Source organism: Oncorhynchus kisutch, linkage group LG15 (genome assembly GCF_002021735.2).
Source record: "Oncorhynchus kisutch isolate 150728-3 linkage group LG15, Okis_V2, whole genome shotgun sequence".
Lineage (NCBI taxonomy): Eukaryota > Metazoa > Chordata > Actinopteri > Salmoniformes > Salmonidae > Oncorhynchus > Oncorhynchus kisutch.
In genome coordinates, this window is record NC_034188.2 from 50,139,721 (window position 1) to 50,165,142 (window position 25,422).

General features: G+C 45.1%; 3 protein-coding genes across 3 annotated transcripts; 2 read left to right on the forward strand and 1 right to left on the reverse strand.

Annotated features, from left to right (window-relative positions):
• The first annotated feature begins 1,068 nt into the window (after positions 1-1,068).
• Positions 1,069-17,745, forward strand: LOC109905394 (inositol-trisphosphate 3-kinase C). Its single transcript, XM_020502741.2, has 8 exons — positions 1,069-1,263; positions 1,842-3,221; positions 12,855-12,954; positions 13,064-13,277; positions 13,973-14,177; positions 14,441-14,542; positions 14,673-14,744; positions 15,327-17,745. The coding sequence occupies exons 1-8, from the start codon at positions 1,186-1,188 to the stop codon at positions 15,534-15,536; spliced, it is 2,361 nt and encodes a 786-aa protein (XP_020358330.2). The 5' UTR covers positions 1,069-1,185; the 3' UTR covers positions 15,537-17,745.
• A 175-nt stretch (positions 17,746-17,920) lies between these two features.
• Positions 17,921-21,809, reverse strand: actmap (actin maturation protease). The gene is made up of 7 exons (XM_020502743.2): positions 21,290-21,809; positions 20,894-21,099; positions 20,199-20,267; positions 19,881-20,005; positions 19,649-19,778; positions 19,317-19,387; positions 17,921-19,226 (listed from the first exon to the last, which is right to left on the reverse strand). Exons 1-7 carry the CDS (start codon positions 21,314-21,316, stop codon positions 18,889-18,891), a joined length of 966 nt encoding a protein of 321 aa, XP_020358332.1. The 5' UTR covers positions 21,317-21,809; the 3' UTR covers positions 17,921-18,888.
• Positions 21,810-21,951: 142 nt separating this feature from the next.
• LOC109905396 (U1 small nuclear ribonucleoprotein A-like) lies at positions 21,952-24,819 on the forward strand. The gene is made up of 7 exons (XM_020502744.2): positions 21,952-22,091; positions 22,233-22,308; positions 22,426-22,598; positions 22,740-22,922; positions 23,110-23,277; positions 23,555-23,643; positions 23,885-24,819. The coding sequence occupies exons 2-7, from the start codon at positions 22,236-22,238 to the stop codon at positions 24,042-24,044; spliced, it is 846 nt and encodes a 281-aa protein (XP_020358333.1). The 5' UTR covers positions 21,952-22,091; positions 22,233-22,235; the 3' UTR covers positions 24,045-24,819.
• Positions 24,820-25,422: the final 603 nt, after the last annotated feature.

Sequence of the window (25,422 nt, forward strand, 5' to 3'; positions counted from 1 at the left end):
ATTTCTGATATGGGCAGAACACTTAAATTCTTGTTAATCTAACTGCACTGTCCAATTTACAGTAGCTATTACAGTGAAATAATACCATGCTATTGTTTGAGAGTGCACAGTTATGAACTTGAAAATGTATCAATAAACCAATTAGGCACATTTGGGCAGACTTGATACAACATTTTTAACAATAATGCAATGGATCATTGAATCAGTCTAATACGTTGCATGTACACTGCTGCCATCTAGTGGAAAATATTTCAATTGCGCCTAGAGTCCTAAGTCATATAATGGCTTTCTCTTGCATTTCAATGATGGAACAAAACAAAAAAGAAAGTGTTCTTTGTATTATCTTTTACCAGATCTAATGTGTTATATTATCCTACATTCATTTCACATTTCCACAAACTTCAACATGTTTCCTTTCAAACAGTATCAAGAAAAAATGCATATCCTTGCTTCAGGTCCTGAGGTACTGGCAGTTAGATTTGGGTATGTCATTTTAGGCGAAAATTGGAAGAAAAAAAAAAGGTTTGTAGGCTTGTAACTGCGCTTGCTGAGACAATGCTGAAACGTCAATCCATGTGCGAGTCAGTGCCACATTTTCATTTGTGCCCAGATCAAAATGAAAGACAAGTTTAGGTTTTAATTCAGCAATGGTGTGAAATTGGCTTTTTGTAGTGCAGTCTTTATTTAATTACTGATAGTCAATGCCGTCTTCGGTGTGCTTATCCCCACTCCTATCAATAAAATAATATAATTTCCATACAAAGGTTTTACTGTGTGTGGAGGTTCAAATGCATTCTGTCATATTTAAATGTGTGATAGGTATTTTAACATAAAAAAAAAGGTTTTACAAACAAAACAACATTTCATTAATAAACTATTGAATCAGTCATCTTCCGCAAACGATGGCGATGACTATGCCATCTTTGCGAGATGGAGGGAATCTGATTTCATTGGTCCTCAATTTGTGGCTTAGACTCTTCATTCAGGATAAATGGAGTTAGCCCGCCCTGGAGCAGGTTAGTTCTGAAGGATTCGTTGCCATAGAAATGCACCTGCCTGAAAGGTGAGCCACTTTCGTGGTACTGGTTATCCCGAGTTGAACTCGAGAGTGGACCAAAGTTATCTCGGTCAAATTCTTTGCATGATCAATCAGCCATCTGCAGTGGCAGTACAGCATTTACTGCGATGCGGCCTCCACAGATGTCAGAGCAAACATACTTTTTTATGCTTCGCAGAGCTGCTGTGAAGGAAGTTGCCAAGGAAGTGAGTTTGTGTTTATACAGGACCTCACGCCCCCACATACCGTCAAACAATTATGTCAACGCGGAGCTATACAGAGCACTTCGCATTGTTACAACATTTGAGGCACACAGCAATGTTGTATGGAGGTAGATTTGGCCTCCGCATGCCGCCAGGGGCTCAGCGAATTGCGTCACGCCCGCCATACGAATCCTCAGACAAAATGGCTTTAACTCTTCAACCCTGATTTGTAGAATTATGGCTCTGAGCTCTGGCATAAACCATCCATCTCAAGCCAAACAAAACAGACTTGAGGCAACAATCCCAAGGCAAGAAACATGAGCAAAGCATTCGCCTCAAAAGGCACAGAAAAACAAAAAAAGCGTTCCTGTTTTACAGCCAAACAAATGTTTTGTTCACCCTCTACACAGACACAAATGTCACTTATCTCTTTACTGAAAGCAACATTGTGTACCTTATGACATTGTTTGGAGTTTTTTATTGAAATATCACACAGATCAGACCAAATGGAAAGCAGTAGACTAGCATATGTTGTGTTTTGGCAAAATATTCTAAAACTGTTTTCATCTTTTTTCTTGCAGATATGGGATATTCAAACATGTTCCTATAATTGTCATTCATCATTGGCAACAATGAGTGGAGCACGTGACTCATGTGTTACTTTGCTGCACAGTGCGAATTGTTTCAAATTTGATACATCTTGGAAGGTGTGCGCTACTACTACCGTGTACAGAATGGGTCAAACGTGCTGTGGTCTCTCGTACTCCACCGCCGCTCCAGGCAAAGCGAAATGGAAACCAACAGAAACACCCAAACGACTCCCTATCCGCAGATTTGCCCGTGAGGAGCGAAGGTGTGACCGGTTTTACAGGAATCGGATGAAAACGAAGCAGTTGCCTTCGCCAGGTACAGGTCAACCAGAGGTAGGGCTGGTAATCGGATCTGGAAATTCGGAAACACTTCGTGGTAACGGGCGAGGGAAATTGTTGAGAGGCCAGACTGAGTCGGAGGTAGTGGACCACACCACCCCGGTCGCCGAATACCCATCTGGAATTCATTATGAAAATATTCAGGCTCTCGTCTGTGACGCTGTGAGCAAGGGAGTGGCCGACTCGTCCTTCGATGCGACGGGCTTGGAAACACGGTCCAGAGGATTCGACAGAACTCGCTGCGCAGTTACGCAGCGCAGCGGCCCAGAAACAACGGGAGAAGACCATGTCTGGAATGCCCCGGCGAGGGCCATGGAAAACAAACCATTCGGATTTGATAAACAGGGTGGGGTTGCCTCGGAGGTCAGGGGGGTATCTGGGGCTGTACAACCGGATGGTTCAGTCCATTGGCGCACATCTGGCAATGAGAATTTAAGACGGACCCTGACATCACTGAGCTTGCGTTTGGACGAGCCTCTGACAAATGGCGTGTCAGAACCGATAGGGTATGATTTACTCCACACAGAGGTAGAAATGACCAAATCTAACTTTCTCACTGCTTCCCGTGAGCCCGAAGCTGTCAGGAAAAATGATCAAAACAGTTGTTCAGTTGAGTCGGGGAACCAGGAGGACCCCTCGATCAACTCTCCAATACAGCCACACGGACAAGTCCAAAGTCCACTAGGTAGCCAAAGTTTCCCCGGTACTATCCCAAAGCTTATTATAACCAGAGATCTAAGCCCCTGTTGGACCCAGGAAACTCTAGATCCAAGGACCATGGGACTCGGAGTCGGTGGATCATCGCTGGGCCCACACGCCGATGATGAGTCCCCATGCTCGGACAGTGGCTGCGGAGGCTCCCCGGCGCTAATGCGCTTTCACAGAAAGCTCTCCAACTCGTCCTCCGCCGGCTGCTTGTCCTCCGCCTCGTCCTTTGAGGAGTCCGAGGATGACTTCAACGGCAGCGACATCGAGCCCAGCCTGTCCCCAGTCATATGCAACACGCTGGGCAGCCCAGACGAAAGCACGGGGGTAAGTGTGCCATATATATATATATATATATATATATAAATTATTGTGCGATAAATGCAGTGGAGGTCTACTGACTAGAGTTTATCTTCTATTTAGTTGCATACAAAAGCACACAGTAGTATTATGTTAAACTCCTTTGCTATAATCGGTCCTGAATGTTGGCTGGAAGTGCCAAAGATGGGCACATGCATATATATATATATATATACACACACACACACACACAGGCCTATTTACTCTCTGTACACAAATAAATAAAGACTCCCGGTGATTTATTGGCTAAACTCTCTTTATTTGTTGTGTAGCTTGCAGTGTATTCACAGTTAGTCAGCACCTCTACACAAGATCATTTCTCTGGGTGTATGCCAGCTCGTGCTTTTTATTAGGCTACTTTCTGTACACACACACACTTCCATGGTACAGTTGTGTGCTCTCAATGCTATTGATATAAGGCCAAGTCTTTTTTTTTCTTCTTTCATTTATGAGATGCACGATGATTAGAATGATGTCCTAATGCGCAGAGCAGACCTTCGCTGGTAGTGTGTGTTCCAGCACCTCACTCCCATGTTGATGACCTACAGATTGCATGTCAATAAAACAAACGCACTCAGTGTTATTTCCTCAATGTCAGTGTTTGTGTTAGACCTACTGACGTCTCACTCGGGTCACAAACACAAAGCCACCAAGGCCATGTGCTCCTTACCGCAGGGGATGTGGTGAATATTAGGTCAATGGCAGCGTCAAGGGTATCATTTGTATTTTATTTTCAATGACCCTTGGAACACGTATGTAGTTTTAGCCTGAAGGAGTTTGGAGTGCATATTGTATTTATGCATAGATCAGAAAGGATCAGTTAGGTGTTAACAATATGATGGAAATCGGCTGGCCAGGTTAACTTTTGGTGTCTCTTACGTAATACTCCTAAGCCAATGAATAGGGCATTTTATTGGTGATCGTTGAACCTTTGACTCCCGAGTGACTCTTTACCCATGACCCCCAACCACTATGACCCTTGACTGTGATTATCACTAATGAGCTCGGCTCGATTAACACAGGGTCATTTTCTGGACCTCGAGCTGTTCTTGTTTCGTCCCATGTATGATGCAGCTCTAACCTTCTTACAGTGGTACATTTATGGCGTTTCCCTCCCCAGTCGGAGGCCTTTGATGCGCCCTGACCAGAAATGCTTGGAATGACATGAGCTCAAAAACAGGATGTCTTTCCTGGAAATGGACCAATTGAAAATCAGGCAAGCTCACTTCCTGAACAGGAATGGTGTGAATCCTGGAAGTCACCACTGAGAAAGACTGTGTGGAAATACTAGAATTTCCACATGTTACATATCACCAACACACACACACACACACACACACACGTTCTCTCTCCCTTTTACTTTCTGTCTCTCTCTGAGTGCATAATCAATGTGCCTTTGTTTGTGAGAGAAACTACTTCAGGGGGACATCTGTTCAGTCCTTGTTTGTTCATGTCTCTGAGAGGGAGATGGCCTTCCAAATAACACATAATGACTGATCTATTTAGATGGCATTGATGTGTGACTCCAGGGGGTTTCTATGCTGTGTGTGAGTCAATGTGTGGTGAGAGAGAGCCTCCAGAAAATGTACCCAAACATCCTGAATTCAGCACTTAGCCATAGCTCTATCCCTTTACTCAAATCAAATGATATTTGGTCACATACACATGGTTAGCAGATGTTAATGGGAGTGTAGCGAAATGCTTGTGCTTCTAGTTCCGACCATGCAGTAATATCTAACAAGTAATCTTAAGAATTTCACAACAACTACCTTATACACACTAGTGTAAAGGAATGAATAAGAATATGAATAGATGGATGAGCGATGACCGAACGGCATAGGCAAGATGGTATAGAGTACAGTTTATACATATGAGATGAGTAATGTAGGGTATGTAAACATTTATATAAAGTGGCATTGTTTAAAGTGACCAGTGATACATTTATTACATCCAATTTGTAATTATTAAAGTGGCTAGAGATTTGAGTCTGTATGTTGGCAGCGGCCACTCAATGTTAGTGATGGCTGTTTAACCCGTCTGATGGCCTTGAGATAGAAGCTGTTTTTCGAACGTTTTCTACCTACGTTGTCTCGCTCTCTCTCTTTTCCTCACTACATTTGCTTTATCTCCGATTCGCTTTATCTTCTGCGAGTTCAGATATTTCCATATTTGCGCGTGTGTGTGTGTGTCATCCTTGTTAATGCTTGAATGTCGTCTGAGTGAAAGGGGGTTGGTCAGCAGTTCCCATCTTGTAGATCCCACACTACTGTTATGATTGAATATCTGGAACAGAGGGAAGTACCGAGGAGTGAGTGATTGTACTGGGGCATCCATTTTGGATCTAGCTGGTGTGATACGGCATCACTGAGGAGTGTTGTCGGTGGTGGTAGTATTAGGGCCTTTGTTGTTATTGGCTTACTGTAGGCTTTCAAAGTGTGGCCAAACCAGTTGTTAAACCTTGTGCTCAATGATATACCAAGTAGACACTTGCCTGCTCACACAAATACATATTCAGAGTTTAAGGCGCACACTACACACTCTGCCGTCTGGCGTTCACAGCTCAGAGTGTGTCATGGAAAATTGGGCTGAAGGCAGTTGCGTTGCTAGGCGACATCATTGCCATATATGGCGCTGTTTCTCTTTTTTTTCATTTTCTCTCTCTCTCGGTCTCTATTTTGAATGTAACGTCTTGCATTATTCCCATTACTTTTAACCTATTTCTTAGTCTAATTTCTGCCTGCATCATCCCTTCATTTCTCTGACACTATCTTCCCCCCGGGGGTCTAGCCTTGCACCACGGCATAAGGTTTTCCGCTGATTCACAGGCAGAGGAACAGAATGCAGAGGAAAATATAGATGAGTGGAGGAGTGATAAAGTACCCTCTACACACACACACACACACACACACTACTATATACCCCACAACACATACCAGCTCATACAGGGCATGCTCCATGTGCACACACAAGAACCAACTCGTACACAAACTCCCGTTATGCAACTCACAATTGCAAACTTGCAGCACTCTCACACATATGTGTTAGTGTTCACAAAAGCATTAAAACACACATTTGTGTCAGACTTCTGTTTTTTTGTGTTGACTGGGCTGTGGTTGAGCTGTGCTCATGCCACAGAGAGCAGAAGGGAGCGGATTTGGTTTACATGTAAACAAGGCCTGGAAAAGAGCAGCATCACACCTAAAAGTAAGACCTAGTAAGCGATATCCCAAGATTTACTTAACAAAAGGTACATCTCAATAGGTGGTCCAGGTAAGTCATGCCATTGTGTGTGTGTGGGTGTGGGGGGGGGGGGCGGGGGGCTTTCCTCTTGTTCTCTATTGTTCCTCAAGCAAGGAGGAAGGCCATCAAATCTGACATCACATATACCCATCAGACTAACTCCTTGAATGGCCTACACCTTGATGTTTGCGGTTGTCTTTAAAAAAACGCTATTTTACTCAATGTTTTAATTTTTTAAAATTTCTTTGACCATTTAGGATGTGTACTTCACTGTATTTATACTTGGGATATCACTTTTCAACAGAATGTTTTTTGTTTGTTGGAGGACGTCTTTAAAGACTACAGCACACTGGTGTTGTGAGCACTAAAACAGGGAGTACCCCCTTTGTAAATCAAACGCTTCATACCTCTCTCGCTGAGAGACAAAGAGAGACAGGACTGCGGGGGAAGGGTTTAGAGGGAGCTATAGTAGGAGTACTCTAGTGGATTAAAATGTTCTTTATTTAGTCCGGATAGTCCAATCAGTAACAATTGCCACTGTTTTCCAAGGAGTCCTGGGTTTGAGAGAGAAAGAAAACGGGGTTAGTGGTATTTGGAAATGTTGTTTTCCTCTGAATATCCAATCCAGTAATTCACTTTGGCTAAAGCATGATGACAAAGCAGAATTGGCTACGTTAGGTAGATAGATGTCTTTTGCATTATACTCACACACTTCAAGGGTTTTTGCATTTTCCCCACTATTGCTCTCTCTCTCTCTCTCTCTTTCTCTCTCTCACTTGTCTCTCTGGATTTACATGAGTAAAATATGTGTGGATATTTTGAAAAAAACGTTTTATTTTCAATTTAGCTAACAGAGCAAAAAAATGCTGTCTGCTGGTATTGAGGTAATTCCTGCAGGAACATGAAGTGTGGGAGAGCCATTGTCTTTACGCTATACTACTCAGGGGGGGTATGTGGGGCAGATGTCTCCCACACTACCCCCGGAGCTAGTGTGGGAGACCTCCCGGAGCTAGTGTGGGAGACCTCTCTCATAGAAGTTCCTTACACTACAGAAGTATATTTCCTGTGACTAGTATGTGTCGTCAAAAGCAGTGTAGACTAAAGAGGTATTACAGTCATGTATGTCACTAGGGACTCTGGGTTTCTGAGGACACCGGCTCAGTACAGGCTGATGGAGGGATTAGAGAAAGGGAGAGACTACTATAAACAGATTGTGAGAGGATGTCAGAAAGGCAGTTGGTGTGAGAGAGGGGAAAGAAACTTGGAGTGGGAAAATTGACAAGGGGGGGGGCAGAGGTCATAATGAATTTGGAGGGAAAATTGAGCGTTAAATGACAGATTAGAGATGGGGAGGGAGAAGAGAATATCATGTAGGGAGACAGTGGTACAGTAAGAGGGTGACACAATGCGGCTGAGAAGACCGAGACGAGTTGGTGTTAAAGATAAGGCAGTGAGAGAGGGGGAGGGCTCAGTGGGAGAGGGATTATAGTGTAACCTCATATGAGAGGGGAGGTTCACCAGAACACAAGTTTACAAAGCCAGGCAATTCCATTGGTTGACTGCTAATGCTGCAGGGCTAACTGGGGGACAGACAGCTTCTATCAGTCAGAGGTAAGGCTAAATGCTCGTGCTAGGCTAACAGTGACATGCAGAGAGAGGGGCAAGGCTAAATGCTAACCCCGCTAGGCTAACTGAGGGACAGTCTGATGGAGCGCCAGACGCTCGTGGAGGTCACGTTTGGAGACCCTGTGCGGAGTGTGTGGGACTGGCTACGCTCTCACCTCCTCTCTGTGTCTGTGTGTGCCTGTGTCAGCGCCGGGCTGCTGCTCCACTACTGCGCCGTCTGCCAGGTAAGAGATGAGACACAGATTAGATGTACTATTGGGAAGAGCTGAGATGGGAGATGAATGGCAACCGGTGAGGGCAGGCTTAGATACAGTACATTAGACACTGGGTGGTTTTGATTGGCTGAAAGCCGTGGTATTTCAGACTGTATACCACAGGTATGACAAAACAGATTTTTACTCTTTTAATTACTACATTGGTAACTAGTTTAAAATAGCAATAAGGCACCTCTGGGTTTGTGGTATATGGCCAATATACCACGGCTAAGGGCTGAATCCAGGCACTCCGCGTTGCTTAAGATGGCGTTGGCCATATACCCCCCCCCCTCCCCCGGGCCTTTTTACATAAGTATGGTATAGCTAGGAGGTGAAGTCAGATGACCCTGGCCTTTCTGAAGTCATATATATATAATATACTTAGGTGTGGACAGGTGAAGACTGTCTCTGTCCATGTGGGCATGGACGTGGTCAGGACCACATTGTCGAGCGTCGCCAATACAAATGCCACAAGTAGAGCCGACGTGATTCCTTATTCGACTTGTCAGAGAGGCATGTTTGTTCCACATAGCGTATTTATATCTGAACATTCCACAGCGGGCCCCTGGTGTAAATCCAGTATATAAGGCTGCCTTTCTCTCTAGGAGTAGCCATGAGGTGGGCAGGTACACAGTATCTCCTCTCTCTGGTATGCGTATAGTCGCTGCTACAGACCCTGTCCTATCTAGTTGAGGCAGGTATCTACAGGCGAGTTAGATCATCCTCCTTCAGAGAGAAATACATCTGCTTTGGCATGAGCTAATATGGGTCTGTAGGCCGGGTCAGGTGTGTATTGGCTCTATTAGGTCCAACACCATCAGATCTGGTCTTTTACTTGACCGGGTTTATGACACCTAGGAGCTGTCTTTTTATTAGGAAAAGCTGTAGTAATGTCATGGGTGTTTTTAGTAAGGTGCTCTGCGTTGGCGGTTTCACCGTCTCTCTCTGGGCTAAGGCGATGGTAAGTCAGGGGGGATTTATGATGATGGCTGCTGGCCGAATAGACATCGGGGCTGTAGGCCAAAGCTTCACAACCGTTCGTTTTTTAATTTTTTTTGCCTCATTGCCAGAACAGAGCTTTTCTGTTCCTCTTGCGGACAACACTGATGTCCAGAATGTCACTACTGACGTGTGTGTGTGTGTGTGTGTGTTTCATGGCTGCTATCTTCGTGACAGGGGCCAGACACATTCCAAGAGTGTGGTGTAGGATGAAGGGAAGAAAAGACTGAGGAAGGGGCCAAAGGGACAGAGCCCTGCTGTTAATAGTGGAGTAGAGCCCTGCTGTTAATAGTGGAGTAGAGCCCTGCTGTTAATAGTGGAGTAGAGCCCTGCTGTTAATAGTGGAGTAGAGCCCTGCTGTTAATAGTGGAGTAGAGCCCTGCTGTTAATAGTGGAGTAGAGCCCTGCTGTTAATAGTGGAGTAGAGGGGGATTAGGATGACAGTGGGAAGCAGTGAGTGAAGGCAGGAGAACGAGAGAGAGAGAGAGAGAGAGAGAGAAAGAGAGAGACTTTGAGAAAGGGAAAAGTATGAGGATTACGAAAAGGAGAAGTGAGGGCAGAGTTTGGGCAAGAATGAGGGAACGAGAAAGAAGATAAAGTGAGGTTCCGTCTCACCAGTCCCCCCTCCAGGGTCAGTCAGGTCAGGTAATAATGAAGGAGGTGGAGATGGGAGGATGGGGGGTGAAATCTAATAGAGGGGACTGAGTTACATCTGCCCCCCCCCCCCCCCCCGGCCTTTCATTAAGCTGTCTGGCCTGAACTGCAGGAGAGCGAGTGGGAGATAAACGAGTGGATGAGAGGGAGGAGTGAAAGAGGAGAAGATAGCCGTTTAGAAGGGGTATAGACCCCCTGGAGTGGCACCCAATGCTCAGCTCGGAGAGAGAGGATGATAGATAAAGTGATTGGCTTAGCTGAACGCACAGGTAGATATCTATAGGCGTGAGGTGACTCGGCAACAGGATCTAAGATAAGATTAACAGAGTAGCAGCAGCTTGCATGTGAGTGGGGGTGTAGAGTCAGTATATTATGTACGAGTGAGCAAATGGAGTGACCGTGTGAGTGTGTGTTGAATTGACCTTGTCTGTGAGTGTGCATAGAGACAGTGCAAATACAGTCCGTGTAGCTATTTTGTTAGCGATTTATCAATCGTATTACTTGGGGATAGAAGCTGTTCAAGAGCCTGTTGTCTGACTTGATGCACTGGGACCTCTTGCCGTGCGGCAGCAGAGAAAACGGTCTATGGGTTGGGTGGTTGGGGTCTTTGATGACTGTTTCCTGTAGTCCACGATCAGCTCCTTTGGTCTTGCTGACGTTGAGGGAGAGCTTGTTGCTCCGGCACCACACTGCCAGGTCCTCCTCCCCGCAGGCTGACTCATCGTCGCCGGTGATCAGGCCTACCACTGTTGTCGCTAGCGAACTCTGTAATGGTATTGTGTGTGTGGCCACCCACTCGTGGGTGAACAGGAAGTACAGGAAGGGACTAAGAACACTCCCCTGTGTTAAGGGTCCTGTGCGTGGTGGACGTGATGTTGCCCACCCTCACCACCTGGGGTCGGCCTGTCAGGAAGCCCAGGATCCAGTTGCAGAGGGAGGTGTTCATACCCAGAGTCCTAAGCTTGGTGACAAGCATGGAGGGGATAATGGTGTTGAACGCTGAGCTGTAGTCGGTGAACAGCATTCTCACACAGTTATTCCTCTGATCCAGGTGGGCGAGGGCAGTGTGGAGAGCAATTGAGATTGCGTCATCTATGCATCTGTTGGGGCGGTATGCAAATTGGAGTGAGTGGGATGGTGGAGTTGGTGTGAGCCTTAACCAGCCTTTCAAATAACTTAATGATTACAGAAGTGAGTGCTACAGGGCGGTAGTCATTGTGGCATGAAGCCTTAGAGTTCTTCGAAACAGGGATGATGGTGGTCACCTTAAAACATGTGGGGATTACAGACTGGGACAAGGAGAGGTTGAAAATTGTAAGTTTGTATGTGTCGTCTGCGCCGAGGCAAGGGTTATGTTTGGGTTAAGCTGGTAAAGAGCTTTGGAGCTCGGGAGTCTCTGTTGGCATTGACCAGCCACGGGACTCTGACGACTAGGTTTACAGGCCTCCTCTGTCTCTGTTCTTTACCATGTATTCAGTATCCACAAAGTGTCTCATAGTAAGAGTGTTGATTTAGGATCAGTTTGCCTTTTAGATAATAATGAATAAGATTTATATATTTTTATTTAACCTCAATTTAACTAGGAAAGTCAGTTAAGAACAAATTCTTATTTACAATGACGGCCAAACCCGGACGATACTGGGCCAATTTTGCGTCGCCCTATTGGACTCCCAATCACGGCCGGATGTGATTCAGCTTGGATTCGAACCAGGGACGCCTCTTGCACTGAGATGCACTGCCTTAGACCGCTGCGCCACTCGGGAGCCCTGGACAGATCCTAGATCAGCACTCCTATTCTGAGATACATTTTATGAATAGTCTTTTTTTAAATTAATACTCTCTTTCCTCGCTCTGTATTCAGCAAAAAGTCACAGCAGTCCAGTAGAAAGAATGTGTGAGTCGGGCAGACAGACAAACATGGTCTGGGTTTGTTTGGTTGTGCTGGGCTGTAGTGGGGCATGCATTCTTTCTCAGACTGGGGATTGTTACTGATCATTAAAGACTGGTTTATGATACACTGTCCTTCCACTGAATTACTTCTTTGATGAGGACCTCTGCCTTCCCTTTTCTTTCTCTTGTCTCTTTTCTCAAACATTTTGTCTTCCCTACCTTTGCGCTCTCCTTCTGTCTCTCTATCTGTGTCTCTTTCCCTTTCTCTCTCTCTCCCTCCTGTGTATTCCCACACACATACAGTATCATGTCCTAGTCAGTGACGTGTGTGTGTGTATAATCGATGCTGTGTATGTTCTCTGCTTGCTTGCGTCAAAGGCCCTTGCATAGTGACCTTGCTGTATTTTTCCAATAAAGAACTCTACACACACACACACATTCACAGATACCCAAGCAGACTCGCAGCAAACCCACACACTCCCACACCTACTCAATCAAACTCACACAGTGTTCCTGTGTAGGCCAGGGGCGGTGTGTTTTGTTATTATTGTTATTATTTATTTTTTACTGTGGAACCAGTGTGACTGTTCTGGTCAATGTTTTGCGAATGGGGGCTGTGAGGAAAGTTGTGTACCTGGCCTTGGCTCAAGCGGGCTGGGATCTCGCTCTCTCGCTCTCTCGCTCTCTCGCTCTCTGATTCTGCAGAAATGTCTCTGTGTGGTATGTGTCTTTTTTAGATCCTTTTGTTTTCAAACTATTTTGACCAACCTCTCAAATGGTCTTATGACCCACTGATAAGCGAGACGACATGTTCTATCCAGGTGTCTGCTGTGGCCCGAGTAGGAATGAGTCTGGACGACCACATGTTTAAACCACTAGTTTAGCTGACTGGTGGTGTGTGTGTGTGTAACCCATTTTGTTGCTGCTCTCCTTCCAGACCAAGCAGTGGCAGAAGCTGAAAACTATGGTGCACTGGTCTCCCTTCGTTGTGTCCTTTAAGAAGCGCTATCCCTGGGTGCAGCTCGCCGGGCACGAAGGTATACACCACTCTCTGCTCTCTCTCTCTCTCTCTCTCTGTGTTTCTCTGTCCCTGACCTCTTTCTTTCACACATTCTCTCTGGTCTCTCTCTCTCCTCTGTCTCGTAGGTAACTTCCAGGCGGGGGAGTATGGGCGTTTGTTGAAGCGCTACTGTGAGTGTGAGCAGCTGTGCCTGTCGAAGCTGATGGGGGACACTCTGCGGCCGTATGTCCCTGGCTACTACGGCGTGGTGCAGAGGAACGAACAGGACTACAACCTAATGGACGACCTCCTGGCTGACTTTGACTCTCCCTCCATCATGGACTGCAAGATGGGCAGCAGGTGAGAGACAGGGGGAAGAGTTTGTATTTTTGAAATGTATTATTCTAAAAAAAATTACCCCCCCCCCCCTTTTCTCCCCAATTTAAATCTTGTCTCATCGCTGCAACTCCCCAACGGGCTCGGGAGGCGAAGGTCTAGTCACGTTTCCCCCGAAACATGACCCCCCCTAACCGCGCTCCTTAACACCTGTCCTCTTAATCCGGAAGCCAGCCGCACCAACGTGTCGGAGGAGGTGCCCGGCCCACCACAAGGAGTCGCTAGAGCACCCCTGGCCAAACCCTCCCCTAACCCGGACGACGCTGGGCCAATTGTGCGCTGAACTTTGGGACTCCCGATCACGACCAATTGTGATACAGCCGGGATTGAACACGGGTCTGTAGTGATGCCTCTAGCACTGCGATTGATGTGCCTTAGCCCGCTGCGGCACTTGGGAGGCCCCGAGTTAGGTGTTTCCAGTACTGAGCTGGAATGTAATAGGCAGAATCTACCACACACTCAAAACCGATTTAGTGAAGGTCCAGGAGGCAAAAAAGTAGCTGAGCTTTCAGTCAGTCCCCCTCCATCAGTTCAAAGCGTAATCCTGCACGCCCTGAGGCTCTCCAGGACCAATGGTGGAGAGGAGATCACTATTGTTGGATAACTCCGCTGTTCGATAACGAGCTGGCCCACTAACCCTGTCTTCCCTGTCCTATCAGGACTTACCTGGAGGAGGAGCTACTGAAGGCCAGGGAGCATCCGCGGCTCCGCAGGGACATGTATGAGAAGATGATGGCCGTGGACCCCGGGGCCCCTACTGATCAGGAGAGAGCCCAACAAGGCATCCTGAAGCCCAGATACATGCAGTGGAGAGAAACCCTCAGCTCCACTGCCACTCTGGGCTTCCGCATCGAGGGCATCAAGGTCAGGGGGCACACTGGGTTCAACTGGGGGTCAAAATGAGGGGGTTGGAAAAAAAGTAGTTTAAAAAAAAAGAAGTCGTTTTTCAAATGTATGTGCACAGTAACTTGTTCCAGGTCACAATAATGAGACAAGGAAATGGGTATGATGGATCCGCACTCAAAAAGATGTCACATAAACCTTACTTCATATTTTATTTAAAACGTTTATTTTCACTGCATCAATAACGAGACTAAATACTGTTGTTTGTCATTTGTGCTGTGCAGAGAGCAGACGGGACGTGTAACACCAACTTTAAGACGACCAAACACAGAGAGCAGGTCATGCAGGCCCTGGAAGACTTTGTGGATGGGAACATTCAGACCCTGGTACGTGTTTCTAGAGGGACATTTAGTCGGGTGGCACATAAGGGAACTTGAGTTCTAGGGGAGCTACTCACCCTCTTCAGATTGACTGTCTGTTTGACTGTTTGTCTCCCCTTTCTCCTCTCTCTGGTAGAAACTCTACCTGCAACGTCTGAAAGAGCTGCGATCCGTGCTAGAGAAATCCCCGTTCTTCAGAACACATGAGGTAACACACACACAAACGCCATTGTACTCTGCTTTACTTACAGGCAATAAATGAAGGCAATATTTACAGTAACGTTTGGTATGATTACTTTCCCTCAACAAACCTCTTTGCTGGGTTATGATTCAATGTAATTGATATGACCATGATCCAAATTCCTTATTAAAGCTACAATATGCAACTTTTTGGGCTACCTGACCAAATTCACATAGAAATGTGAGTTAAAGATCTGTCATCCTCATTGAAAGCAAGTCTAAGAAGCAGAAGATCTGTTCTATGTGCCCTAATCATTTTTACATTTAAAAAAAAAAAGTTTAACCTTTAACTAGGCACCTAAGTTAAGAACAAAATCTTATTTACAATGACGACCAGCTTCAAACAGCTTTAAATACAGTATTTTTGGTTATGGAAAATATATTTCAAAGTGGTTTAGATGGTACAATGATTCTGTACACGCTTGTTTTGTCACAATCTGAAATTAGGCGAACTATTAGAATTTTAGCAACCAGGAAATGGTGGAGCGATTACTGCATAGTGCATCTTTAAAACACTCACACTGAACTCAACTGTCCTGTTTTCTCCCAGGTGGTGGGCAGCTCCCTGCTGTTTGTGCATGATGCGTCGGGGCAGGCCCGTGTGTGGATGATAGACTTTGGGAAGACTGTGCCCCTGCCTGCCCTTCTCACCCTGGACCACCGGACCCCCTGGATGGAGGGCAACCACGAGGATGGCTACCTGTGGGGTCTGGACAATCTCATAGACATTCTCAGTACCATGCTCCCCTCCAGCCCTTGAGAGAGGGAGAGGGCCGTGTGAGAGAGAACAAAGGGTTGGCCTGGAAGAGGAAGAAAAATAGGATGGAGAGAACACTCTCATCTTTGTCAGAGCAGAGGATGTAGTTGGGGACGAACAGATGGAACTGGTCATTACGCAAACTAGATGTGAGACTGGAGAGATGAAGGCAAAGGACGATGACCGCGAAAGAGAGCGAGGGAGCACACGGAGCATGGTGGACAAAGTGAGGAAACCTGTCCACACAACCAGTGGTGTGTCATCCCTCATCAACTTCTCTCATTATAAGAGCTATGACGTCAACTATCACTGACACACACACACACTACCTTCATATTATCACAAGTATGATGATAATGTACTGGACTTTTCCAATGGGATATATCCTCCTCAAGTGACCTTAGGAGCAATGTTTTATTTTCACTATGGACCACTTGACTTTATGCTTTTAAAACTATTTTATATATATGTCAACACTAGAAACACTGGAAAAACATGTATATTTTTCAACTTTATCCGGTGCTCAGCCTTTTAATGTAAATACAGTTGTATTTAATTAGTTTGCCTTCACAAATAGCCTCTTTTACTCTTTGTACTTTTTTTTCTGTGCCTAGATAGTTTTTTGTTGTTTTTTTGAATCATTCCAAAGTTTGCTGGAGAGTTAACCCAAAGTATGAACTGATGTCTGTAACATATCTTTTTTTTCTATGGTGAAAACTGGAGGCTGTTGTTGATTAGTCTGACCCGCCTGGTGTCTGATTGGCGGAGTTGACCCAGCAGATAAACTAACAGTGATTCCCAACCAGGGCTACTAGGACCCCTGGGTGTACTTGGTCTATCCACAGGGGGTACTTGAGAAGACTCAGGAGACCATAGGACTACTGGTAAAATGCACATGAAGGGGGTACTTCAGGGGTACTCTGGGCAGAGCAACGTTCAGTTGGTGGTACGGTAACCTTGAGAACCACTGAACTAACAGATGGGATAAATGGTTTTTCTTCTTTAATTTCCCTCCTAGTGGGCACATGCCTTGGTGGTCACGATAACTAGACTGTATTGCACAAATGGGTACCTCACAAAAGCCATTGAACAAAACTAGTCCTGCCTGTGTGTCCCTGAATATGGATTCACTCTGGTGTCCCAGGTTCTTTATAAGCAAACCATTTTCTGGTGAGTGGCAGTTCACTCATCTGTATAATTGTGATCATTATTCCTTTAGTTCAATGACACTTACTTTTTCTGAGATGGGTAACGATTGGCCTGACAACTGAAATTACTAGTTGAACAAGTCACCTGAAACTGGAAGGAATGAGCTACTGATTCTTATGACACGTTCATCCACACGTCAGACTTTAATGTGAATCTGATTTAATATAGAATCATTGCTATCAAAGACGACATTTTTTTTTCTAATTGAAGGCGGGTTCTGCATCTGACCTTGTTTTGGTACACTTCTTTCGAGATAATGTTGGTTTAACACTGCCATTCCTCTGTAAGTTTAGATATAATATGCAAACACAAACTCACACAAAATGACAGTTGTCATTTTTTTATTTTTTTTATGCGTTTCTGCCGGTGAACGTATTTGACACCTTTTCTGAACGGTGTCAGGTCTTGTGTCTCTGGATTTGTAGATCTGTCAGGCAACATTCCCATCCGAGTCTCACTCCATATTCTTCAACAGAGTCCGACAACACAGTTTGTATGTTTGTGGCGTGAGCAGATTTCTCTAGCTAGGAAATAGAGGGGTTCTGTGTGTGACCGATTTATGTGACTGTCAGCATTGACATCACGGAACTGGAATCCTGTTTCTACTGTTGACATCTCTCAAATATTCCACACCATAAAAAGCACACATTCTGGAAGTATATATATATATTCTGGAACAATGTATTGTTTACAAAGTATGTCTTTACGTACCATGTATCCTCTTCTTCATCTTAACCTGACTGTTACCAGCTTTCGGACTGCTTGGGTTGTTGTGTGTGGCTGAGAGCTGGACTGTGTATTAAGGGTAGGCCTAAGATGTATATTTTATACTTTTGGTTAAGCCCTTCCGCTGTGCTATACTTCAGGAGACCATGCATTACAAGATGCTGGGGCACAACAAATATGAATGTTAAGAGGATTGAGACGGGTCCTTGCTCTCTCTGTCTAGAATACCATTGATTGCAATAAACTGGAACTAAGCTCAAGTCTTTCTAATCTGAAACCCCTCGTCTCCACATTACTCAACACCAAACACCAATCGGAAGTATGAATCGTATTGGTGGAAAGGGTTTTTACATTCCCCTACGCATCTATTTGGATAGTGAAGCAAATGTATTTTTAAATGTGACTCTATACTCCAGCATTCAAAAAAACAAACATTGAGATGCTGTTTCATGTTAGGTGATAGTACAGAATATCAGCTTTATTTGATGGTATTTCCATACATAGTGCTTCCATTTCCAAATGGTAAAACATAAGTATCTAGTCCCTCCCATTTCAAGAAGTAATAAGTATTTGGAGTAATTCACTCAGTGTAATCGAGTAGGCAAAACAACCCAAAACTGTTTCCGAGTGTCTAGACTCTTTAATACACGAAGTGGCTTTGACCAAATACTTAAGACTTCTTAACATATTGGGGGGGGGGGGGTGAAGAGCTTTCATTTCTAAACAGTAAAATAGATATGTATGAAAACTCTCAAAAGGTGACTTTCTGTACTGTCACCTCATGATACATTTGATCTCCAATCCAAAATGGAGTATAATTAAAAAATGTTAGTTTCACTGTCTAAATACATATGGAGGGGACAGTATATTATGATTCCTGTGGGTATTACATTGTGGAAAAACCATGTCTAACTCTTACGTATCATACCCAGAAACGCTTGTATAGACATGGTCACATTTCAACCATATGAACTATTGACAACAGTAAATAGTACATATGTTTATTCTGTGTGCACTTGGGTTGCTTGACAATCAGTATAAATACAGGCAGGTACGGGGTTCTCATCGTATGCAATATTACAGCCCCGTTCGACCATGTGAAGTGAATGAAACATTTCAGTAAGGCACAGGATCTGTTCAGGTACTGGAAAACAGGCTCCATAAGAGGAGCCACAGATTTGGCAAAAGTCCACTTTACATTCAAACGTTTCATACTGATAAGTAGTAGACAGATAAGAACTGCCTTATGATCATCCTACGGTGTCCTATAGAAGAAATGAATGCCAACCTTGGAAAGCATCCTTAGACCCTTTCAACATGTCATCTACTTCCAGCATTATAGACTGTCATGCTTTCCTGTGTCCAGGCCAATGAGTCTCAATTTGTACCATAGCAGTGCACCAGGAGAGAAGGCCCATGATCACTTGGTCTGTCTCCCAGTGTGGACCAACACGACCTGGCCTGCCAGCCCAACTTCCACCCCTCCCTTGGGTACCACGTACTGGGTACTGTCCCCAGCCCTCTGGGGATCTATCTCCCTCAGCTGAGCATTGCTTTGGGCCACCTTGTCCAGGCCCCACAGCTGATAGCGCAGGCTCTTGCCCTGCTTGGCCAGGATATATGCTTCTCTTGCCCCCACAGTGGGACAGGGGCATGGGCGTGAGGGGCTGTCCTGGGGCAGGAGTAGCCAGGGCAGGGTGGTGTCCGGTTGGGTGTGCTCTCTGCTCACGCTGTCCTGGTCCAGACCCAACAAGACACCTGGGAGAGATAGAGAGGTTATAGGAAGGGTCAAATGTCAAGACATGGGAATTGCGTGTGTGTGTTGCAGTCAAGGAGCTCCGGTCTAACCTGAGGCCACTGCCCAGTGTGCCCTGTGTCCAGAGCGTTGGCATGGCTCATGGTTGAAATCCTCATCATATCTGTGTTTATGCAGTCAAAGACCTCAAATACACATCACTTTACTCATTTACTGTATAATAAATATTGCAGATAACAGTCAGCTATTAACATTCAAAATGTAATTGTAAAATTGTCAAATACAAGATAACAACCTAATAACTGCCACTGGGTTACCTTAAGAACACCATCTATCAGTACTTAATGACCACTACCTGAGACAGACTGACTAGAGCAGATGGGTCCTTCCAAACAGCCTGAATGTGAGAGAGCATAAAGGATCCGGGATGAGGACGGGTTGTCCGTCAGCCAGGTGTTTCAGGACGGCTGTAGAGTTGTCTCCACTCATCCCTCCTGACAGGAGCTCAGCCCTGCACCCACACACCTCCTCTGCAAGCATGGCCATGTCACTAGCTGAATCAGACACACACACACACACACACACAAGTCTCACTAATAAAGTATAGCTCTGCTGGTGTCGTTGAGAGTATGCAGCGTGGAAGACTAAAGCATTACCGGAGAACATCTCCCCCTGTGCTGTGTAGCCCCTGTCCACCGCTGTCTGGACAACGGCCTCCATGGAAACACTCAGAGGGGGCTGTAGTAGGTGACCAGCCATCCATAGAGCCACCAGACCACATCTACAGGTAAAAACACACACACACCTCAGGCAGGGGGATGTACCTTAGGAAGTATAACGTCACCTTTAACGACAAAACAAGCGACATCAGCTTCGGGAAGAAAGAGGAATGCACATGTATTAGATCAGTGATTACTTTGACGGAGGACGGCTCCATTTTGAAAAGCCTAAATAAAGCTTTATACGTGACTTACTGTGGGCCGTCTTGGATGAGGGAAGGCACATACTTGTTAAACAGCATCCACTGCAGGTCCTTCCTGAAACTACATCAACCAGTAAACAGTCAGCCACACCACAAAACAGACTTTCCTACCGCCACCTGGTAACAAATGAGTTATTGAATAGTGCATATATCACAGTAGTATGTACAGTAGCTTGGTCTTGGTGGGATACCTCAGAGCGTCATCTATTTTCTTGCATTTGTGTTCTATTTGTAGTTGAAACTCCCACAGGATCACTACAGTGCTGCTTTCGTGGACAGAAACTTTTCGAAATTGAATGCCCAGGTGCAGAACACCCCCACCCCAGTACACTGATTATAAAGGTGGAGAGTGTTACCCAATGTGTGACTGATGACCCCATTCCATAACCTGTAAGCCATATAAAAATGTAAAAAACTGTATAGACATTTTACATTTGAGTAATTTAGCAGACGCTCTTATCCAGAGTGACTTACAGGAGCAATTACAGGTTAAGCGCCTTGCTCAGATTTTTCACTTAGTCGGCTTTGGAATTCGAACCAGCAACCTTTCGGTTACGGTTAACAGCTACGCAACCTGCAGAGTTCTTTCAGTGATTTTCCAACCACCATGTTGGAGATCCTATAAATAGGCTTTAGCTGCTACGCTTGTCTGATAACTTCTGTTTCTCTGTAGGCAGTTCGCCTCACCTGCTCTCCCTCTGACTGAGCAGCAACCGGGCCTCTGCATGATCCCCCTCGACAGGGGTCTTTCCTGCCGCTATGGCCTGGTACAGCTTCTTCTTGCTTGGCCCCGAGGCAGCTGTCGGTGGGGGTGGTCCTGGTGGTGGTGGAGGAGGTGGATGTCCCATTGAACTACCCTCTGTCACTGCTGTGCAATTCTGTGTGATAAGAGACTGAGAGAAGGGAATATATATAATTATTTTGTTAACCTTTATTTAAAGACATGACAGGAAGCTATTGAAATGACACATATGACCCACTGATGGAATAAAGTTGCATTAATGATTTAGTGATACATAAAACATTTAAATACACATTATGGTGTGTAGACTTATGAATTGATCTCCTTATTGCTTAACTTACGGCCAGAGCTTCTCCATCTGATGCCATGTCGAGGTAGATATGTTACACCATGACATATGTTGCGAAATATGTTTCTGAAATACGTTCATATGACATGCAGTTTTATTAACACTCTATTGCATGGCTGGTTTAGTTGTAACGAGACGACTTCAAGCGCAGACCTGGGAGCTATTTTGAAGTTTTTACACGTTAGGACTAGCAGGTAGCTAGCTTGCAGAATAAAGCCATATTTGGTAACAAACTCGGCGATCATTTAAAGTGGCAGCTGCGGCTACAATGTGGCATTTGCTACAGCAATGTTACAGAACCCCAAGACCTGCTTTGCTAGCTATCTATCAATAACAAAATAATTGAAAAGCAGTTCATGTTTTGAACCAAATAATAGCTGTTTGAAACATATTGATGGGCTCTCAAACTCAATAGATTGCGCGATGATAATATCATAAGGGTATGTTGAAGCCTATTTCTTTAGAGCCGTAAAAGCCAATCCATTTGATCATCTGCGCAGAATCTTGCCCAGGCTGACTCTCGTGAATGAGCGGAAATGTTAAAAGGGGCGGGTGCGTCTGAAATGTAGCACTGCATATCCAATGATGTTCAGAGGGTGGCTAAAACAATCCAATGAAAAGCTGTTCTGGACAGGATCCGGAAATTACACCAGCCAATTAAAAATAGTTGGCGTTGTTAGCTATCAAGGGTGTCTGTTACGTTAGCTAGCAAGCTCCAGCACAAAAAAACCCGTGTAGCTAGTTTCATTCATCTCTTTCGAGGCCGATTACATTGTGCATACCAATACTGAAAGGTAAATGCAACTTCTTAAAGGTTATTTTTTTGTCTATTTCACATATTTTATCATTTGCAAGTTAGCTACCAACTTATTCTTCATCTAGCTACTTGCAGACGAGGCAATAGGGCGCTAACACTGACCTGTTTTATTTCACAGAAGATGGCTGCTCCGGATATGCGCCTCAACCACACCATATACATCAACAACTTGAACGAGAAGATTAAAAAAGATGGTTAGAGCTTAAAGCTGGCAACACCCTTCGTTTTTTCTCCCGTGTTTGTGTTTACTCATCAACCATGCAAATGGCACCTTGCCTAAACATGTCTTGTTTGTACCATTTGTCCCCCAGAACTGAAGAAGTCGTTGTACGCAATCTTCTCTCAGTTTGGTCAAATCCTGGACATTTTGGTTGCCCGCTCCCTGAAGATGAGGGGTCAGGCTTTTGTCATCTTCAAGGAGGTCAACAGCGCCTCCAATGCCCTGCGTTCGATGCAGGGGTTCCCATTCTATGACAAACCTATGGTGAGGTACTGCCAATTAACACCGTTTTACACATCAGCGAGCTTTTGCCTGACACGTGTTTTGCTAGATAACGATGATTCTCTAATATGCATTCCTGTAAATAGTCCTGTTGTCGTCAACTGTACCTCTTCCTCATGGCAGCGTATTGGGTACGCCAAGGGGGACTCTGACATCATCGCTAAAATGAAGGGCACCTATGTGGAGCGTGACCGTAAGAAGGAAAAGAGGGCCAAGGTCAAGGGCCCAGAGGCTGCAGGGGCCCAAAAGGGTGTGCCAGGGACCCCTGTAGTATCCATGGGCCCTGGAGTTCCAACACCCATGCCCGTAAGTGTTGTACTGAGAGCCTGAAGACACACAACCACGTTTGTATCCACAATGCCACTGTTAGTCATTGTGCTTAACATGTTTCCTTTCAAGACATGTCTATCTAAAATGGCGGATTGTGTGTTATTCTACGTGTATCGCTAAATGATGCAGCTGATTTTTTTTATTGAACATTGGTCTTCTGAAGGGAATGCCACCCATGAGCGGAGCTCCTCGTATGATGCCAATGCCAGGGCAGCCCCCCTACATGCCCCCGCCAGGCATGATGCCTCCTCCAGGGATGGGCCCTGGGGGGATGCTCCCTGGTGCCATGCCTCTGGGTGGGATGATGCCCGGGCAAATGCCCCACGCCCAGGTATGGATCAAGTGTGTTTATCAGTGTTCGTTTATATCTTGTGATATTTTTTATTTAACTAGGTAAGTAAGTTAAGAACAAATTGTTATTTACATTGATGGCCAACCACAGCCGAACCCTAACCCAGACGACACTGAGCCAATAACTACGTAGCAGGTCTGTTAGGTGGAACATTGTAATTTTGAGTTTGCTTGTCATTCTTCTCACTGTATAATCTCGCTCTGTAACTTTAAAAAAAATGTTTTATATAGATAGATGTGATCTTCCTTACCTCCAGGTTGCAGAAAACCCTCCCAACCACATCCTTTTCCTCACCAACCTCCCAGAGGAGACCAACGAGCTCATGCTGTCTATGCTCTTCAACCAGTTAGTTCTCTTCATTTTATTCACCCCTTCTCCTATACACCTTGGTGCAGTGTGAAAAATGTCATGTTTATTCCTCCATGTTCTGTAGTATTGGAACATATCAGTTCAGTTTCCAATATAGTGGTTATGTTAACTAGTGTTTGTGTAAGGTGAGATGGAACATGTTGACAAGTATAGACCCTTGATGTCTTTAACAAGTCAGCGCCGACGCTCTGTCCCGATGACTGTTTTCCCACTTTAGGTTCCCTGGGTTCAAAGAGGTGCGTCTGGTGCCTGGACGCCACGACATCGCCTTTGTGGAGTTTGATAATGACGTGCAGGCTGGAGCGGCCAGGGAGGCACTACAGGGCTTCAAGATCACCCAGACCAACGCTATGAAGATCTCTTTCGCCAAGAAATAACACACCAGAGAGCTCTTGAGTGGTCTACAATCACACACACACCCCCACACACACAGAGACCCCTCTTTCCCCTTTAAACTATACCAGCATAGAGCCGACTACTAACCTGTCCTTCGCTAAGAAGAAATCACAGTGCGATACAAGCCCCCCCCCAAGCTCCCCTCCCAAGACAGGCTTCCTTACACATTTGTTGCTGCTCCTTGCTCTGCTTACAGATTATGACATAAGAATTGTTTCAGCCTCCACCAGAAGGTAAGGAGTGGTGATTGGACGATCCCCTTCATCTCCGACGCCTATAGGAGAGCAAGTCTTTTTACCCTCTTAGTTCAGCATAGACTTATTTTTTCTTGTAATTGTCTTGTTATTGCCCTTCCTGTGCGCCCATACTAATTCAGAATAACTGGAGATTACTTTCTTTGTATCTGATGGCAGGTTGCCAGCGGTTTTAGAGAAGACGACATGAGGGCAGGATTGTGGTGATTGGAACGCTGACGCCAGGCTCAAAAACGATGAAGTGTCAGGACTATGTTGGTTTAGTGATTTGGTGCCGACATAGAGGATAGTTAGCTGACATTTGCATAGCCAGGTTAAGACGCGTTTTAAAGTGTCCGTTTCTGCACCCATTCCTTGAGGACAAAATCTGGTGTTTTGTATGTAAGTATATTTTTATTGTTTGTCTGTTAAAAAGCATTGCACCCAGGGTCTGTTTCATCCAGACATTGTACCTGGAGCTTTTATGTTTGATTAAAATGTGTGCTTTTTCTAATGACTAATGCTGTGTGTACGTTTCTGCTTTTATGTCCGGGGAGACACCCGGGGGCTATATAGACGGGCTGGTTGTTTAGCAACAAAACCGACACGTGCGTGACTCGGGGACAAAACAGGCTAGGTTGGCTTAGATTTTTGACAATCTGTATTTTGTCTCAATGTTTATTGGAAACATAAATACATTTGCACAATGAGCACTTGTCTCTCAAATACATTGTTACAGTTGTGGGTTACCTAGCAACTCTTTCCCATATTAGCATTGACATGAAATCAGTCTCAACACCTCCAAACAAGATGAAAACGAGAAGTCTGCGATTCCCCTCATTGCAGCGTCTCATCATTGATGCAAGCTGAACGTTCAAAATCACAACGAAGCATGTCTTCTGGCCCCATCGATGAGCGCATTTTTTTTGTAATGGCAGCCAACCCGTCTACTGATTTATGTCTTCTAGAGCACAATTTAATATTACATGGAGAAGTGGGACCTGGGCCCCTATCCACAACTTTTAGATCATGATGGCTATGATTATATGGACAGATCCTATATCAGCACTCCTACTCTGATATGCTTTGTGGATACAACACCTGATCCTAGTTCAGCACTCCTATT

Coding starts and splice junctions, on each gene's coding strand:
- LOC109905394 (XM_020502741.2), top strand. CDS start 1,186: ATGCGGCCTCCACAGATGTCAGAGCAAACATACTTTTTTATGCTTCGC. Junction 1,264..1,841: donor TGAAGGAAGTTGCCAAGGAA/GTGAGTTTGTGT, acceptor TTTTTCTTGCAG/ATATGGGATATTCAAACATG. Junction 13,278..13,972: donor GACTGCAAGATGGGCAGCAG/GTGAGAGACAGG, acceptor CTGTCCTATCAG/GACTTACCTGGAGGAGGAGC.
- actmap (XM_020502743.2), bottom strand. CDS start 21,316: ATGGCATCAGATGGAGAAGCTCTGGCC. Junction 19,779..19,880: donor ACAGGGGGAGATGTTCTCCG/GTAATGCTTTAG, acceptor TGTCTGATTCAG/CTAGTGACATGGCCATGCTT. Junction 19,227..19,316: donor ACACTGGGCAGTGGCCTCAG/GTTAGACCGGAG, acceptor TATCTCTCCCAG/GTGTCTTGTTGGGTCTGGAC.
- LOC109905396 (XM_020502744.2), top strand. CDS start 22,236: ATGGCTGCTCCGGATATGCGCCTCAACCACACCATATACATCAACAAC. Junction 22,923..23,109: donor GAGTTCCAACACCCATGCCC/GTAAGTGTTGTA, acceptor GGTCTTCTGAAG/GGAATGCCACCCATGAGCGG. Junction 23,644..23,884: donor CTGTCTATGCTCTTCAACCA/GTTAGTTCTCTT, acceptor TTCCCACTTTAG/GTTCCCTGGGTTCAAAGAGG.